The sequence below is a fragment of the Zea mays genome, chromosome 3 (genome assembly GCF_902167145.1).
Source record: "Zea mays cultivar B73 chromosome 3, Zm-B73-REFERENCE-NAM-5.0, whole genome shotgun sequence".
Lineage (NCBI taxonomy): Eukaryota > Viridiplantae > Streptophyta > Magnoliopsida > Poales > Poaceae > Zea > Zea mays.
This window is the reverse complement of record NC_050098.1, coordinates 199,098,654-199,117,282: the sequence shown is the minus strand read 5'-3', so window position 1 is coordinate 199,117,282 and position 18,629 is coordinate 199,098,654. Positions and strand designations below refer to the sequence as shown.

General features: G+C 45.2%; 1 protein-coding gene across 2 annotated transcripts; it reads right to left on the bottom strand.

Moving 5' to 3' along the window:
- Positions 1–6,814: 6,814 nt before the first annotated feature.
- On the bottom strand, positions 6,815–13,018 carry LOC100216960 (uncharacterized). 2 transcript variants are annotated; one of them, XM_008674055.4, is made up of 8 exons: positions 12,584–13,018; positions 11,412–11,621; positions 10,477–10,730; positions 10,021–10,291; positions 9,805–9,888; positions 7,993–9,686; positions 7,782–7,896; positions 6,815–7,320 (listed from the first exon to the last, which is right to left on the bottom strand). In XM_008674055.4, the coding sequence occupies exons 1-8, from the start codon at positions 12,716–12,718 to the stop codon at positions 7,174–7,176; spliced, it is 2,910 nt and encodes a 969-aa protein (XP_008672277.1). In that variant the 5' UTR covers positions 12,719–13,018; the 3' UTR covers positions 6,815–7,173.
- Positions 13,019–18,629: the final 5,611 nt, after the last annotated feature.

Genomic DNA, 18,629 nt, shown 5'->3' with positions numbered 1-18,629 from the left:
AGATTTTAATTCTACAACCTTAGCATGCAACATATCATTTTTAGTTCTAAGGTCAGAAATTGTAACATTGCAAACATCTAGTTCTTTAGCCTTAGTAATCAACTTTTCATTTTCTATTCTAAGGCTAGCAAGAGATACATTCAATTCATCAATCTTAGCAAGCAAATCAACATTATCATTTCTAAGATTGGGAATTGAAACATTACAAACATGTGAATCAACCTTAGCATTTAAAATAGCATTTTCATTCCTAAGGTTGTCAATCATCTCACGGCAAGTGCTTAGCTCACTAGATAATTTTTCACATTTTTCTACTTCTAGAGCATAAGCCTTTTTAACCTTAACATGTTTTTTGTTTTCTTTAATTAGACAATCCTCTTGGGAATCCAAAAGGTCATCCTTTTCATGAATAGCACTAACCAATTCATTTAATTTTTCTTTTTGAGCTATGTTAAGGTTGGCAAAAAGGGAACGCAAATTATCTTCCTCATCACTAGCATTGTCATCACTAGAGGATTCATATTTAGTGGAGGATTTAGATTTAACCTTCTTTTTGCCGTCCTTTGCCATGAGGCACTTGTGGCCGACGTTGGGGAAGAGGAGTCCCTTGGTGACGGCGATGTTGGCGGCGTCCTCGTCGTCGGAGGAGTCGCTTGAGCTCTCGTCGGAGTCCCACTCGCGACAAACATGGGCATCGCCGCCCTTCTTCTTGTAATACCTCTTCTTTTCCTTTCGTCTCCCCTTCTTGTCGTCACCTCGGTCACTGTCACTAGATATAGGACATTTAGCAATAAAATGACCGGGCTTACCACACTTGTAGCAAACCTTCTTGGAGCGGGACTTGTAGTCTTTCCCCCTCCTTTGTTTGAGGATTTGGCGGAAGCTCTTGATGACGAGCGCCATTTCCTCATTGTCGAGCTTGGAGGCGTCGATTGGTTGTCGACTTGGTGTAGCCTCCTCCTTCTTCTCCTCCGTTGCCTTGAATGCAACGGGTTGGGCTTCGGATGAGTCGCCAAGCTCGTTGATTTTCCTCGAGCCTTCTATCATGCACTCAAAACTTACAAAATGCCCGATAACTTCCTCGGAGGTCATTTTAGTATATCTAGGATTACCACGAATCAATTGAACTTGAGTGGGATTAAGAAAAATGAGAGATCTTAAAATAACATTTACCACTTCGTGATCGTCCCACTTCTTGCTCCCGAGGTTGCGCACTTGGTTCACCAAAGTCTTGAGCCGGTTGTACATGTGTTGTGGCTCCTCTCCTTTGTGAAGCCGGAACCGACCGAGCTCCCCCTCGATCGTTTCCCGCTTGGTGATCTTGGTGAGCTCGTCTCCCTCGTGCGCGGTTTTGAGTACATCCCAAATCTCCTTGGCGCTCTTCAACCCTTGTACTTTGTTATACTCCTCTTTACTTAGAGAGGCGAGGAGTATTGTTGTTGCTTGAGAGTTGAAGTGCTCGATTTGGGCCACCTCATCCTCATCATAGTCCTCATCCCCTACGGATGGTACCTGCGCGCCAAACTCAACAACATCCCATATGCTTTTGTGGAGCGAGGTTAGATGAAATCGCATTAAATCGCTCCACCTAGCGTAATCTTCACCATCAAAAGTTGGTGGTTTGCCTAATGGGACGGAAAGTAAAGGTGTATGTTTGGAAATGCGAGGGTAGCGTAGGGGGATCTTACTATACTTCTTGCGCTCTTGGCGCTTAGAAGTGACGGAGGGCGCATCGGAGTCGGAGGTCGATGTTGATGAAGTGTCGGTCTCGTAGTAGACCACCTTCCTCATCCTCTTGTGCTTGTCGCCTTTCCGATGCGGCTTGTGGGAAGAAGATTTTTCCTTCTTCTCTTTGTGGTGAGAAGAAGATTTCTTCTCCTTCCCTTTGTTGGAGGAGCTCTTCTTCTTCTCCCTCCTTTTGGTGCGGGACTCTTCCGATGAAGTGCTCCCGTGGCTTGTAGTGGGCTTTTCGCCGGTCTCCATCTCCTTCTTGGCGTGATCTCCCGACATCACTTCGAGCGGTTAGGCTCTAATGAAGCACCGGGCTCTGATACCAATTGATAGTCGCCTAGAGGGGGGTGAATAGGGCGAAACTGAAATTTACAAATATAAACACAACTACAAGCCGGGTTAGCGTTAGAAATATAAACGAGTCCGCAAGAGAGGGCGCAAAACAAATCGCGAGCAAATAATGAAGTGTGACACACGGATTTGTTTTACCGAGGTTCGGTTCTCTCAAACCTACTCCCCGTTGAGGAGGCCACAAAGGCCGGGTCTCTTTCAACCCTTCCCTCTCTCAAACGGTCTCTCGGACCGAGTGAGCTTCTCTTCTCAAATCAAAGCTGGGAACAAAACTTCCCCGCAAGGGCCACCACACAATTGGTGCCTCTTGCCTTGATTACAATGGAGTTTTGATCACAAGAACAAGTGAGAAAGAAAAGAAGCAATCCAAGCGCAAGAGCTCAAATGAACACGGCAAATCACTCTCACTAGTCACTAGGGTTTTGTGTGGAATTGGAGAGGATTTGATCTCTTTGAATGTGTCTAGAATTGAATGCCTAGCTCTTGTAAGTGGTTGAGAAGTGGGAAAACTTGGATGCAATGAATGGTGGGGTGGTTGGGGTATTTATAGCCCCAACCACCAAATGTGGCCGTTGGGAACCTGTCTGTTCGATGGCGCACTGGACAGTCCGGTGCACACCGGACAGTCCGGTGCCCCCTGCCACGTCATCACTGCCGTTGGATTCTAGCCGTTGGAGCTTCTGACTTGGGGGCCCGCCTGGGTGTCCGGTGCACACCGGACATGTACTGTTTGATGTCCGGTGCACCGGTATGGGCGTGCCTGACGTCTGCGCGCGCTGCGCGCGCATTAAATGCACCGCAGGGAGCCGTTGGCGCCGCAGGGAGCCGTTGCTCCGCTGGCACACCGGACAGTCCGGTGCACACCGGACAGTCCGGTGAATTTTAGCGGAGCGGCTGCCGCGCGAACCCGAGGCTGACGAGTTCCGAAGACCGCGCTTCCTTGGAGCACCGGACATGTCCGGTGCACACCGGACAGTCCGGTGATTTATAGCGCGCCGGCTTCCAAGAAATCCCGAGGGCGAGGAGTTTGAGTTGGTGTCCTCTGGGCGCACCGGACACTGTCCGGTGCACACCGGACAGTCCGGTGCCCCCAGCCAGAGGTGCCCTCGGTTGCCTCATTGCTCCTTTGTTGAATCCAATACTTGGTCTTTTTATTGACTGAAAGTGAACCTTTAACACCTGTATAATCTATACACTTGGGCAAACTAGTTAGTCCAAAGATTTGCGTTGGGCAATTCAACCACCAAAATTATATAGGAACTAGGTGTAAGCCTAATTCCCTTTCAATCACCAAAGAAGAAATGTTCATGAAATTTCTGCTCTAAGTCTCCCCATGACAAAATGGAATTAGGAGGGAGCGTGGCATACCATGTGAATGCAGTCCCTGTTAAGGATAATGAAAATAAACGCACACGGAATGCTTCGGTGTCGGCCAATTCTCCTAATTGTGCTAGGAACTGGCCTATGTGCTCACGCGTGCTCTTTCCTTGGTCACCCGAAAACTTTGCAAACTCGGGTATCCTGGTTCCCTGTGGGTATGGGTGGTGATCAAATCGGCTGTCATAAGGCTTCCGATATGATTGCCCCCCAGGGATCATGCTTACTCCGAGCTTATCTCGGAACGCCCCGGCTATTTCTTCCCTCACTATACCAATGGCAGCCGGTGCAAGACCACCGGCTCTCTGGTCAAACATAGGTGGGGTTGGTTGCATGTTAGTATGTTGTCGTTCCCCCCATTGGTTTGAGCTACGTGGTGCATTTCCATTTTCCCTATATGGCTCATATGTTTGATTGTTTCTTTCCGGCCTTCTAGGTGGGGCCGGAAAGCTTTCCTGGGCTCTGGATCCTGAATTAATGGGTTGGTGCATTGCATAATGTGATGGGAAGTGTTGTTGGGACGAGCGAGAATTCAGGTAATAATCCCCCTCAAAAGACTCATGCGCGGACTGTCCGGATACGTACCCGGACCGTCCGTGATTATATGCGGACCGTCCGTCGTTGTATGCGGACCGTCCGACTGGATAGTTTAAATTCGGTGCCCTATGTGGTGGCTCGGGTGCGTGTCTAGGTAATTCATTAAAAATGGGCCCGGCTGTGGCTGACCCGGACAGTCCGCGCTCGCGAGCGGACGGTCCGGACATGTGTAGATCGGCTGGTTTACTGCCGATTTGCGTTTGCTCAGGGTACGTGTCCATCGGCATCCCATAAGGGGGTTGTGACTGGTCGTGACAACCTCTAACCGATGTATTACGTGTATTATCTCCTAATTCAACCTCGTGTGAAGGAAAATTTGCTATACTAGATTTATCAAATGCACGTACTAGTCTCCTACAATCGTTTTGCATAACCCCTATGATATTTTGCATCTGTTCTCGCTGTTCGTCTATGTAAGCTTTAAGAGATTGGAGTTCGTTGGTGCTACTTACATTTGGGGTAATCGTAGTAGGTCGGAGCGAAGCCAGATCTGTCGCCCGTTGTCGAACGACTTTGTTGTTCCTGTCCACTTTGAAGTCAGCCAGGAATTTCGCCTTTGTTTCTTGGATCAGCTGCTCCTGGCGCTCCTCGAACAGGAGCTGTTCTTCAGCCGGCAAGGCTTCCCATGTCGGTGTGATGATATTGCTGGTGGAAACCTCAGAGCTATCTTTTGAACCGGCCATTGAAGGCCGATTTGATAGATCTATATGTGTTTTCCCCAGCGGAGTCGCCAAAAAGTATGTTGACACCTTTTTGGAGGCGCCAATTACTCAAGAGAACCAGCGGCGGTGCTCTCTGGTCAGGCACGGACGGTCCGCGGCACAGGGCCGGACGGTCCGCGACCTGGCGCGAGGCGGCGGTGCTCTCTGGTCAAGCGCGGACGGTCCGCGGCACGGGGCCGGACGGTCCGCGACCTGATGCAGGAGCTCGGGTTCCCTGCCTGACGGCCGGACGGTCCGCGCCCTAGGGCCGGACGGTCCGCGCGTGCGCAGGGGCGACGGAAATCGCCGGCGGCGGCCTGGATCTCGCTCCCGGGAGGGACCCCGTCGGGGAGGAGAGATCCTAGGGGTTGTCTAGGCTCGGGCCGGCCGACCTAGACTCCTCCAATCGGCGTAGAGTCGAAGAGAGGCGGAGAATTTGGGGATTGAGAGGCTAAACCTAAACTAGACTAGAACTACTCCTAGGATAAAATGCGAATAAAAGTTGTATTGATTCGATTGTTGATGATTACAAATCGGCCGTAGACCTTTCTATTTATAGAGGAGGGGGGCTGGACCCTTTACACAACTGATTCCGAGCTAATCCCGCGAATATAGCTAACAACCGTAGCACAAAACTCGGAACCCTAATCTGTTCTGCGCACGCGCGGACCGTCCGGCCCACAGGCGCGGACCGTCCGGACCGCGGACCGTCCGGCCTCAGGGCCGGACAGTCCGCCGGCTCATTTTGGTGTCAAACAGTTAGCTAGGAAAGGGAGAAAGACAGGGAGATCCTTTTGCAGAGTAGGAGCAAGGCCAGGGAGAGTTATTACTAATGCTCTCTTAGTATTACGGACGGAAAGGCAGAGCAGACGAGGAGCTAAGGCTATCCGCACTCATACTACCCTATTTCTCTACTCTAAAAGAAATATTCCATCCTGGTCAGCGAGGTTTTCTACTCTATCCAACAATACTCTGCAGTCATGTTTACTCTAAATATCTACCCTATACCAACTACCATATTTGTTATTATTATTTTTAACTGCTACCCCTATCTCTCTCTTTCCTCCCTCCAATCCACGCATGCACACGCAAGATAGAGTTGATCTCCGTACTGCACTACATCTGGGGTGAGAGAACGTGAACTCTACCGTAGGGTGCGATTTGAAGTCCTTCACTGCAGCTGTTCAGTCACTCTATACGTACTCTATACCTTTAGAGTAGGCATTCACTGCGGACAGCCTAACGCCTTGCCTGCCTCCACGAATCCTGAACCCAGCACCGGCACTGACTTGGATTACTAGCTAGTTCTCCATTGGTTGCGCGCCTAGCCGATGTAGATTCATGGAACTTTTTTTTTTTGCAGACATGCTGCGTGGTGCGTGCATCAAGCTGGGCATTGTCTGTCAGGTGCAGCTAGCCTTGCAGGCAGAGGTGGAGGTCCCCGGACGACGGGCGAATATACGGCGTGGGCACGTACGTACTGGCCCGCAGGCGCGGCCATGTGCGGGTGTGCACAGCGTACGTGAACCTTCGTCCTCCTCTGGCGCCAACTGTTGAGGTTTGTTCCAGGCATGCAGCATGGCTTTCCATCTCCAGTACTACTGTAGAGCCCCGTCACGTCGCCAACGGTGCAAGGAAAATGTAATAATGACACATTATACCGATGGTACCACACGCGCCACATCTGAATCGCAAGTGCTTTTATCAGCCACCCAGGGTGCCTGACTACTCTTCTTCTTCTTCTTTTATCTTTGTTTCTATCTTCTTTCTATGAAATGAGACGAAAGCCTGACGTATCTGACCTTGTAAGCGTACGTGCTACGCGAAAACTCCGGCAACGCGCAGCGCTACGCTATCCGCTCCGAGACGAAGGCATGAAGTTGACGATGCCGGTTGTCCTTGTGTTGGCGCACCCGAGGATTCGTGTGTGTGCGCCATCCATGATCCATCGTCCTACAGGTACTCCCTCCAACTCGTTTTGAACAAGGTTTGAATCAAACTTGAATCATGGTAGCAACCACTGTTACAGCTCAAACAAGCAACACAAACGCGAGCACTAACACTTGGACCATGGTAGCAACCACGCAGGCTCATTTTCACACCAACCCGGAAACTGTCAATCACTTTACACACGTCTTCCTGCGGACAAGATAAACAGGAAGAAAAAAAAGGCATGGGTGGTAGTAGGTGGGGGAGAGACAGTCCACAGCGCCTTCCAAAGCCACCGCGCTACTCACAACACCCGAAGCACACAACCAAACCAGTACCTTCTTCCACCTCTACTACACACCAGAGGACACGCCATGACAAAGCCAATGAAACTAGTAGAGCTTTGGATGCCTAAGTGGCCTCCTACCATCATATAGAACCTACAGTTAGCCGTGCTATTTTTTATCGTACGACAAAGATAAATAAATCATGTGATGAGGAAACGCCACAGCTTCTTCGCCGATGACGTCTTCTCTTCCTCCTCGTCCTCGCCTTCATCGTCAGACTCCTCATCTGCTCCATCCTTGTCCTCAGAGTCCACAACACCAGGTCCGTTCGACGGTTCAGATGCAGACTGCCAAGGCAAAAATAGCAAAACAGTTAGGTATGCACAAATATTGAGCTTTTACCGGTGCCTCCAAATTTGTACAGTTTTCTGAACATGGGGTGCCATAAGTTCGAGCAATATCTACGAGACTAATAACAATGTTCTGACTAATGAAACCTAGATGAATTCCTTATCCTCGTATCTACAGATAAATGGAGGCAGACGGCTCCACCATTCATGTGGGGGTCTAGAAAAGGGATAAAACCGAGGCATGCCTTCCCTCCAAAATACGGAGAGACTGTTTCAAACCGACGACCTAGTGACTCAGTGAGACAGCTCTCACTACTACTGCACCACACCAGGCTGCTTTGTATGTAGATGCAAATACTAAATAGAGGGATGATGTGATGCTGCATTAAACATTACTCGTTCACAAAACAAGGTGGAAAACGTTGACCAAAAATGTATAATGAGCATTGAGTAGCTACCACTGAAATATCCTCTGAATGCTCTGCTTGGGGATTTTGTGGTCCCTTCCCACACAAACCAACTGGGACTGCATCATGTTCATTCTTTGAACATTTTTCTTCTAGAACTGATGGGCTGCTGCCATTAGACAAGACAATACATACTTACATAGTATAAAAAACAAAATTTTCATGATAACTTCAGAACAGTTCAGTAAAATAAAAAAGGTACCAGTTGGAATCAATTTCTCCTCCAATCACTCTCAAAATCTGAGTAGCGCTCTTTTGCTGCTTGCGTTTTGGCTGTGAAATTTCGGAGTCACCATGAGAGAGTGCATTATTAAGCCTCTTTTTCCCAACTTTCAGACCGTCGATAGCTTGTGGTACTTTCTCAGCACCATTTTCCAGGTGACAAGCAAACAATCCATCTGAATAGGCAGTAGCTAAGGAGGTACAGTCATTGACATTTCCCAACTTTGGAGGTATATCATTGTTGGGATCAGCACTCTTCTCTGGAGAGCGTTTGAATATCACCTGAGCACATTTTTTAACCCAAGAAATTGGTGTGGAGACTGAAGGGGACACTTCCAATTTCTTTACAGTAGTTTGTTTTGGACTAGCATTTTGATCCTCATCAGGAGACAGGTGAACACCGTTGTCTTCCAGGTTTTCCACACCAGCATGCTTTGATTTCCCACACTGTCTCAAAGACAGTTGCCTGTTCTCAGATTCAATCTTCAGCTCTTCTAACTCATTAAGCAGCTGCATTTGCTGTGTAATTGATTTTCGGTCTGAATGAAGCAGTTTTCTTTGCTCTTGTAACTTCTCGCGTTGCTCATTAAGCGCGTCTATAGTCTTCTTTGTTTCAGACAGCTCTTCCTCTCTTCTCTCTCGCTCCAGCATAGACCTTTTCCTCTCCTCCTCAAGTTTTTGCAATTCAAGCCTGACATGTTCTAGTTTTGAGCTGATAGTTTCCTTTTCAGAATTGATGTATTCAAGTTCCTTGGATTTTTTCTGTTCAAACTCCTCTTCTTTTTCCCTCAAATATGAATCTATTTCCATCTGCCTAGCCTTTGCAGAATTCAGTAACTCGGTTCTCTGGATATCAATATCTTTCTTCAGATCTTCTCTTTCTAATTGTATCCTGCTAAGCCAACTAGCATGCTCTTGCTGCATCTTATTCATGAATTCAGCATGTTCATGAGCAAGGGATTCTGTACTAATTTTTAACTGAACACGGAGATCTTCCTTTTCTTGTTTGATAATATCAAATTCGCTCTTGAGATGCTCATCTATTACTCTTCGTTCTTCAGCAATCCTGGCTGCCTCCTTTTGTAGTTCCTCCTTCTTCTCATCGATCAACTCCCATTCAATCTCAAACCTTTCTTTTTCTGATAATAGCCTTTCTGCATCAGCCATTAGGTCAACCTTTTGGGCTCTCAGACTATCAATTTCATCTTTAAGTTTCACCTGCAAACTTTGTAAATCTTCTCGCTCATTTTGGGTTATTGCTAGATTCTCCTGAGCTTGAATCGCTTCACGCTTCTCCTCCTCAAAGAAAGATTTTTCCTTCTCTAAATCCAATTTCATGTTATGAATTTCCTCCTTTTCTTTTTGCAGATCAATGTGCAGTGTCTCTCTCTCAGAGGAGAGCCTTTTCTCTTCCTCCCTTAACTCATCTGATTTCTTCACCAAAGATTCTTCCTTGTTCGCTAACTCAGCAAACCTAAGGTTGAGATTCTGTTCCCTTTGCGCCACTGCATCCTCCTTCTCATTGATGGTGGTTTCCCTTTGATCGAGCAAGGCTTTCCTTGCATCAATCTCTTCCTCAAAAGAAGTGAGCTTAATTTCCATGTCAGTGTCAAATTCCTGCCTCCTCCTCACCAAGGCAATTTCTTCCTCTTGACGGAGCCTTTCTATTTCAGCCTACAGCAAATATCATAATGATTCAGATTTCATAAGTGTGAAATCAAGATAAACACTGATTCAGAAGTATGGACTCAAGATAAACTGTGCCACATTGGATGATACTAGAAAATCATACCCTTTCTTTGCTTGCAATGGTCTCTTGGAGAATCAATAGTTCACTTTCACGTTTGTCAAGTATGGATTCCTTCTGAATTATAGCCTACAATATAGCATTTTATGTCATAATCTCAGTAACAAACTGCTAAGAATAGAAGAGTGAAACAAACTTCTGTCATAAGCTTCATAATGCAATTCTGCTAGCTAAAAAAGAATAAAATGAAACAACACATACTTCCTCCCTGGATATAATTGCCTGCATGTTCAGATCCAGCTTATTTTTCTCTTCCAAAAGAACCTTTCTTTCATCTTCGAGATTTAACTTTTCCTCCTCCAACCTTTTCTCTGAGCTAGTTATGTACGCAAGTCTCTCAAGGATGCTGTCATCCCTCTGATTAAGAAGTACTTGTTCTTTCAGTAAACATTGCTCCTTTTCATGCAAAATTTTTTTGGTATCATCCAACGATTTCCTCAGGAGGTTAATCTCTTTCTCTTTCGATGCATTCCTGCAATAATATGTTGATTTAGATAAATCGCACAGAAGATATTTCGACAGATAAAAACATCATTCTGAACAAAATATCTGACTGCACAATTCACAAATTACTAAATCGGTAAGACATGCAATTGGTAATGAACTCAAAATAAACTAGGAACTCCAACATAATTTCACAAGAAAGTTGATACATACTCAAGTTCAAAAGATGTTTGGTATCTTCTTAGCTGATCTTCGCGATCTTCAATGTCTTGCAGTCTTCTCAGAGAGGTGTTGCGAGTTCGAATGCAGTCTGCTTCTAATGATTTTGCAGTGAGAAGTTTCTCTTCTGCTTCATCAAACTTTTTCTGTGCCGTCTCCATCATTTGAAGGGATTCAGCCAGTTTTGCTTCATATGAAACTTTTATTTCAGCTGTTTCCCCGCGCATATCATGAAGTGCCTTTTCAAGCTACATTCAAAACATGATGTCAGTACCAGAGTTTAATTTGAGAGTTTCACGCAGTTCTAACTGAGAAATCAAATACCAAGACAAATCAAGAGTAACCTTTTGCTAGCATCCTACAGAACTTACAACAAATATTGCTTATATGACTTTTCAAAAATAATCCTTCACTCATGTTCAGCAAGAAACAGAAGTTTTAATCGCACACAAAACTAAGATACTAGTGGAACAAGGGATTTTACTATCAGACATTCTTGTGTTAGATCTCCCAGACTTCACTGCATCACTGCACTTTTACATGAACAAATTGATATCACTATGTTAGCATGCACCAAAACCACAACAAGCTTCTCTTCAGAGACGTCTGACTAAAAAAGTACAGCAAGCAGTGTTTTTAAGGTGTCGCCTAGGCGTCCAGGCGGTGGGCCAATGCCCAGAAATCCTAGGCGCCTTGCCCGCCTAGGCGCCACCTAGGCGTCCAGGCGGCGGTCCAACACCTTGCCTCGCCTTAGGATTTAAAAACACTGACAGCAAGCTTACATTTGATGTATAATCTGACAAACCTAATGAGAACATCATCTTACACGTTTATGACATTAGCTTTTAGTGTACATTTTGACAAACCAAGGGAGAACATCATATTTCACGTCCATAAAATCTCGATGATTAATTGAAATGGAATCTTACATTTGATATGCACTCCTTCTGAATGGCTAGATTTTTTTTTAGGTTTTCTTCCCTCTTTCTTGTTTCAGATAAAGCAGACTGCTGCGAAGCTCGCTCTCGCTTGAGTATGATCTCAGTGGCTTCAAAAGAAGCTTTGAGTTGTTCGTATTTGGACGTCAACTCCTTCCGCTCCAATAAAATAAGCCCAAGATTGTGCTGATATTCATAGATCTGCAGGAAAAAAAGTTTTGGGCTCAATTAAAAACCAAGCAACTAATGGCAAAACACACGCTGTCTATCTATCGAGAGAATAAAGCATGCAAACCTTAAAGATGCCTAACAAAATAAGCAGAAACAGCCAGTTAAACAATATAGTGCATAACAAGATAACTTTTTCACCACCCAGGCACAGAAAGAAACACATCGCAATATCAATCGGAATACCACGTAATATTTTCAGTTAATATGTAAAGAAGGTTAAGTGATACCAAAAACATATAATATCCAGAAAATAAATCCATATGTTATCACAATAACTGTGGCAATTAATTATTTTAAACGACTCATCCGGTAATGCACATAGCCAAATTGTAGGAACCGGTGGACCCAGCTTATGTGGCAGCCTCCAGAAATAGTTCGTAAACATGTTTTTGCAATATGCTAGAAAAACAAGTGCATCCTACCTAGCTCACATGGCGAGCTAGCTGCTGTAGCTACAGCATTTGAAAACGCGTATCATCGCGGCCTATACCGAAAGAAACCCAGGGAAACACGAGACAAAACAGAAGAGCTTGAACGGTTACACCCCTGAAACTCAAAGTGCAAGATCCATAGAAGAATCGTTACGAATACAGGAATACCAACAGCTAATGGAAAATATGAGCTTCTTTCAGACTTGACCAGCTCATCGTCGTACCTAATACATTTGGGGTGGGGGGAGCAACAAGCCAACGAGAAAAAAAAACGCCAAAATTAAATTTCCCTCCCCTAAATCCCGCCCTCCCCCCGACGACACAATATCGCCATTGTTCTTTCTACAAAACTTGACGGGAAAATCCTACTCGCCTCCCTTCGAAAGAACCGGACTAGTTGAACTGCTAGACCAGGTAACAAAGAACCGCACACTACCAAGCCAATAAAGCAATAAACCAAAATACCGCGCCTGACGGCCTCCTTGTCGCGAGGAGATTTACCTCGGACTCGAGCCGCGAGATGTAGCCGATGAGGGCCGCCTTGTCGCGGCGCCTGACAGCGTCCTCGTCGAACCCGGCCTCGCGCAGCTTCATCCAGATCGCCTCGTCACCGCCGGCCGAGCGCGGGCTCGCCATGGCCAGGACCCCACCGGCGGGGAACCCTAGCAGATCCTGAATGCGCCGCCCGCCCAGCCGCAACAGCGCGCGGCGAGGTCACGCGTTCCTCGCGGCGGGCCGCTCGGAAGCTCAGTGCTTTCCGGCGGGGGCTGAGTCCGTGAGTGGAGGTCTCTCTTCCCCCCGTCCTGTCACGACCCTGCTTTTCTTTTCTTCCTCGCTTTCTTTGGTGCGAATGCGTCTGCGTGTGTGGGTCACTCGGGTTCGGTGGTGGGCTGAGCCGCAGGAGAGAGAAAATGTGTTCGGTTCGATGGGTGGACTGGATTGATTATCAGGGGATTCTCTGATTTATTTCCGTTTGTTTTTGCGGGCCAACGCCAGCTGGGGGTGAACTGTGGTGTGTTACCGTTGCCTTTTGTATGAATATACGATTCTGGTTTTTTTTAATTTCTCACTTTCGCTCTAATTTTATAATATACTCACTCTGTCTAGTATTTATTTTAGCTCATGTTTTTATATCTATATTCAAATAAATATGATAAATTTAATATATATATATACTAGGTCAGTGCTCGTGCGTTGCAACAGGATTATATAATAGCTCGATAACTTATATATACAAATGTGTGTTATACTGTTATGAGATGGAGGACGACATCCACGAGCCGTCCGGGATAACGTTGAAGAGAAACTCGGACCTATGACGCACGAGCACTCTGAGTAGTGTAGTATACAAGATTTAACAAGACAATTTAAAGGCAAAAATTCAAGAATGATCTTTCATAGAACATCATAGTTTAGATATTTAAATCAATAAATATAAAATAAACATAAGCATAACTGTTTATTTAATCTATTTTTTCCATAATAGGTTGAGGTACTCTTGTATATTTCCATAAATGTTAAATCGCGAGGGGAATGGAATGGGAATGGCGAACGCACGAACGTGGAGAGGGCCACACATGAAACCGCTGCCAGAGATCGACATCATCGGTTGGAAGAAGACTCTGAGCGTCCCTAGCGATGCGGGTGGGCCGCGGGCGGAGGTGGTTGCGGCTGGCAGAGCAAGGATTGCGCGTGATTGATTCAGAGCTCGAAGGTTACTGGGCGGCGGTCAGCTGTGGGCCCATGTGATCGGACGGTCCAGATTGACCGAAGGCAGAACGACAGAACCAGAGAGGCAGGCTACCCTTGCAGCCTTAATAAGTAGTAGAGAAAAACAGGTGCAGTCTTAGTGATATCCAGAGCAGCTCCATTCTTTAATCATATATCCATCAGAGAAATTATACAATGAGTCAGTGACATCATTTCCGCAGGAGTAATGTTGCAAGATGCAACGAACACCACTACCTCGTATTAATATGATAAGAGCATGCTGGAAAAATATATAAAAATACATGAGTAGGAAGCTCGTTTCAATGAAGGATTTCCAATATTCTGTATAACATCCCATTTGAAATTGCTAGAAGATATGTAAGTAATCTGAGCATAATATGAGAGGTAACAAATTTAATTTAATAATCAATGTGTTAATAGATGAGGCTCGTGCATTGCAATGAGAACATATAATATCACAATAACTTATATACAAATGAGTGTTATACTACTATGAGATGGAGGACAACATCCGCTAGCCGTCCGAGATAGCATCGAAGCGAAACTCGGGTCGCGGTCGAGTGCGCTGGCCCTATGGCGTGAGGTCGCTCGTCTAGGTGCCGCGTGAGGTGGAGGGGACAATCTCGAGGAGGGAGCAATCTCCGAGGGCCAGTGGTGGAGTGGCGGCGCGCGATCACCGAGCCGCTCGCCTTGCGGCAGCGGAGGGATCAGATATACACACGATGCAAAATTTAAAGTTAAATGAGTAGAGTTGAATGTTGTCCATGTATGTAAATTGAGAGTTGAGACCTTTGACTCCGATTGTAAATACACGAGTCCATACAGAAAGCAAAAGTGTCGACAACAACACGGCGCCACTTCGTCGCATGACACCATGACAGCAGGATCTGATTCCTCTGGCTAAGAGAAGGCACTCTGTATTGGAGGGATCAGGCTCTGTTGAATCATGATCTTCAGGTTCAGAATAGCATGAATGAAGGTTTGCAAGGGGCTGCATTCTTTGATATGAAAAAGCAAACGCATACATCAAATGAAGGTAAAGCTAAGGTGAAATTCTGTAAAAAAAATCTTGAAATGCCTCATGTAGCAACAAAATGATGGAATGGCCAAACAAGGAGTACCACCTAATACTTGCATAACTTGGTAATACACAGTGTTATTGATATCCACAGAATTAACGTATTTCTCAACCAGTCATGCTAGGTGCAGAAGAACCATCCAAATAGCATCAGACCATTATATTGTTAGAAAATGGAAGATGACTCACAAACTTCTAAGAAAACACTGAAACCAATGTTTTAAAAATAAAATACAAGGAAAAAAACCTAGGAGGAACAAGGTACCATGGACAAATATTTCATTTTAGAGGCCATCTACAATCAAAAAATACAAACGAAAAAATACTCGATTTTCAATTTTTCCATGTCAATTCAAGCAAGAAACACTTATTATTTATGATGCTAGTTGGCCAATGTCATAAAAAACATACCTCATTAGCCTGTCCAAATAATACATGGGTATGATGCTCTATCTTTAAGCAACTTGACCCTCAGAGAGAGAAAACCTTCGTACATGTTCAAAGTTGTGTTCTCCACGACAAATGTTTCTGAGACACCAGGTAGCATGAGGAAACAATATTAACAGCTCTGTAACTATATAAAAATTTCTAACAAAATAAAATACAATAAGTTTAAGACAACTTTGGTTGCATAAACATATAAAATCAAATTAGAAAGGAACATTTGGATAGAATACAAAGAAAAGATCCATGTTAACGCATAACCAAAGAATAGATGAACCAAACTACTGCAAATTCATGACTAAAAGCTCACTGTAATTGACTTGCTTGAAGAACACAATAATACTACTGTGAATATGTGATACAACTTAATCACAATAGTAAAATTACATTTGATGTTGCATTTGGTAAAAAAATATTTTTCAGAGTTCAGAGCCAACAACTAAACTCAGGTGTTACAAGGTACAATGAACCTTACTATTCAGATTATTAATATAAAAACTCAAGACAGGTGTAATCCTCAAACAATCATAAGCAATGTGTATAGGAAATTTAGACATAATGGTGCCTACCACATGCTTTAGTATTCAGATTATTAACACAAACTCATGACATAATGACCAAAAAATATTAACACACAAACATGGACATAATGTTGTTTAGGAATTTCAGACATATATAGAGGTCAAATAGAGGAATTTCAGACAATGAACAATTATCATCATCAATAGGCTAGAGTTCAAATTCTTAATATATGAACTTGACATATAATAGTGCCTCTAGCAGTGTCGCCTTAGTTTAAAAGCAGTAATGTGGCATAGAGAGGAGAGGAGGGAGAGGAGAGAAGAGAGGAAATAAACAATACCTATTGTCCAACCGAACTCTGAATGAAAAAAAAGGAATCGCATTTCAGGAATGATTGATGAGTTAGCACAATGCAGGTTCAGAACCTTTGGTTATTTCCAAAATAAAGACTTGCATGTATGGCTATAACAATTTATACTTTTAAAAATGGATACTTATTGAGACCTGATAACCACATTCAGCTAGCTTAGCAGGAGGGAGCATGCTAACTCATAATGCCTTGTAATTACTGAATACCGATGAACCAACGGAGCCATACCTCATTGATATCCTCAAGTAGCTCTGACAAACAAATTAGTGGACATGACAAACAAATTAGGGGACACTACCTCTACGTATCTGCACAAGGGCCCAAGAGAGGTGGGGCTCGGCCATAGGAACGGAGCTCTCAGCTCCCACACCGTGCACCAGTGAATGCGAGCAGCTGGTCTGGCCTTCAAGTAATCCGATTTGCATGCAGGGTGATCCAGGATTCACGTGGATAAGGATGAAATCAAGAGAGCGCTAGCTAGGATCACACGCCAATAGCACAAGGAAGGAAGGAATGAGCGAGCGAACCTTGAGGAAAACATCGCCGACGGGCTTCTTTGTGTGGCTCTCCGTCGTTGGTCGCAACCCCCGCCACCGCCCTCACTCGTCGCACATCGCGCTGTGGTCACGATCGGGGCTGCATGCCCTTCCGTCCGGTCGACCGGTCAAGCATGGGGCGATCAAGCAGGACTCGAGGAGGAGGTAGCGGATTTATGGCGACGGATCGGGGTAGCGGGGCCGAGTGTGGGTTGTTGGCTTGTTGCGCCCGTGGGCGTGGCAGGCGGGGAGTGGGGGCAGGAGGAGGGATCATGGGCTAGAGGGGGAGATTGTGGAGGGAGTGGGTAGTTTGGAGGGAGATCGTGGGGGATTCCTTTGCGCGGGCGTCTGGGAGTGAGCGGGTGCTCCTGAGATGGCTGAGATCGACGATGAACAGGAGAGCACGGGACGGAGACGGCGCTAGCAGGAAGAGCTAGAGGGCGAGGGCTCGCTGGGCAGAGAAAGTAAGGGAGACTGACCCAAAAGCCAAGCTGGGTCAGGGTAAGAAGCATGCGGCCTCCTGGCAGCTACTTGGGCCGCACCAAAGAAACATAGCCCACGCGACCTATGTCGCCGTCACGACTTGCACATTTTTATGACCATACCACTATACCAGCCAGCCAACATAGCTTCTACCGGCTTATAAGCCTTCCTTCTTCAGAGAAAGCAATCGTGGTCAAATGCTCCTGCCAGTGTCAAATTGAGGCAACTTTTTGCGCGAGCAGACGTGGGTCCGGTGTGTGCAAAACTAAGGGTGGCTGTCACGTGGGCGGTCGTAGTCTGCAATGTGGGCCCAACGTCCGGAGTGCGTGATGGCTTGCACGATAGGAATGGCTGAATGAGAATGGGGGGTTTTGTCACATGGGACCGGAGTGCCCCAATTCAGGAGTTGCTCGACGTCCCGCGTCACAGAATGTGATGGTTTGCCGGACAGCAGCGGCGGAGGAGCCATTATGGCTTAGTGTGACATCAGCCATACCTTACTTTTAATAACTCTCATATCTTCTACTATAACAACAAAATAAGACGTGGTGTGGTGGATATGTTGTCTCTAATGTAGCAACAGGTCTTAAGTTTGATTTATAATTCTTGCAGATTTCATTTTTTGAGCCATACCACATTTTTTCTTTGCCCTCCGCTACTGTCGGACAGTGATGAGGGCAAAACAGGAAATGAAAAAAGGCAGGACAGAAAATAGAGGCTACCCTTACAGCCTTAATAAGTAGTAGAGATTATTGTATGAATCTATTAAAAACTAAAATGAATTTTAATTTGGAATGTATATATGTATCAATTATTGTATGAATCCATTAAAAACTAAAACGAATTTTAATTTAGAAAAAAAGTATGCAATACATTTAAAACAAACTAGTGGCTAGTTAAAATAACAAAATCATGAACTTTTGGGCAGGGGCGACGCCACGTTCACCTGGTGCACAGGGTTGAATAATGTTTTCCGTTAGCTAAATATTTTTTGACCATGTATTTCTAAAACCATGTGTATATTTGTTAAGGTGTGCACCACTATGTGGCGCTAGATTTGCCCTTGCTTTTGGGTGCTTTAGACCATATCTGGAACCCTAGAACTAATAATTAATCAGCTAATAAAATATTAGCTGGAGCTGAGTTGAGCCACCATACGATATTAATTGATGGTGTTTGAAACCTAAAAATTAATTTTTAATAGCTAATTATTGTTTTTAGAGGTTTCGAACAGGGTCTTAGTTTTGGGACCGAGACTGTGGCGTGGTCGCGTGGATACCATGCACAACTCTGTAACGGAATGTTCGTTGAGAAGAGTTTTGTCATATCCTTGCTTCCTTGGTTGAACTGTGTCTAGAATCTCGTGTTTCAGCTTCTTGCAGG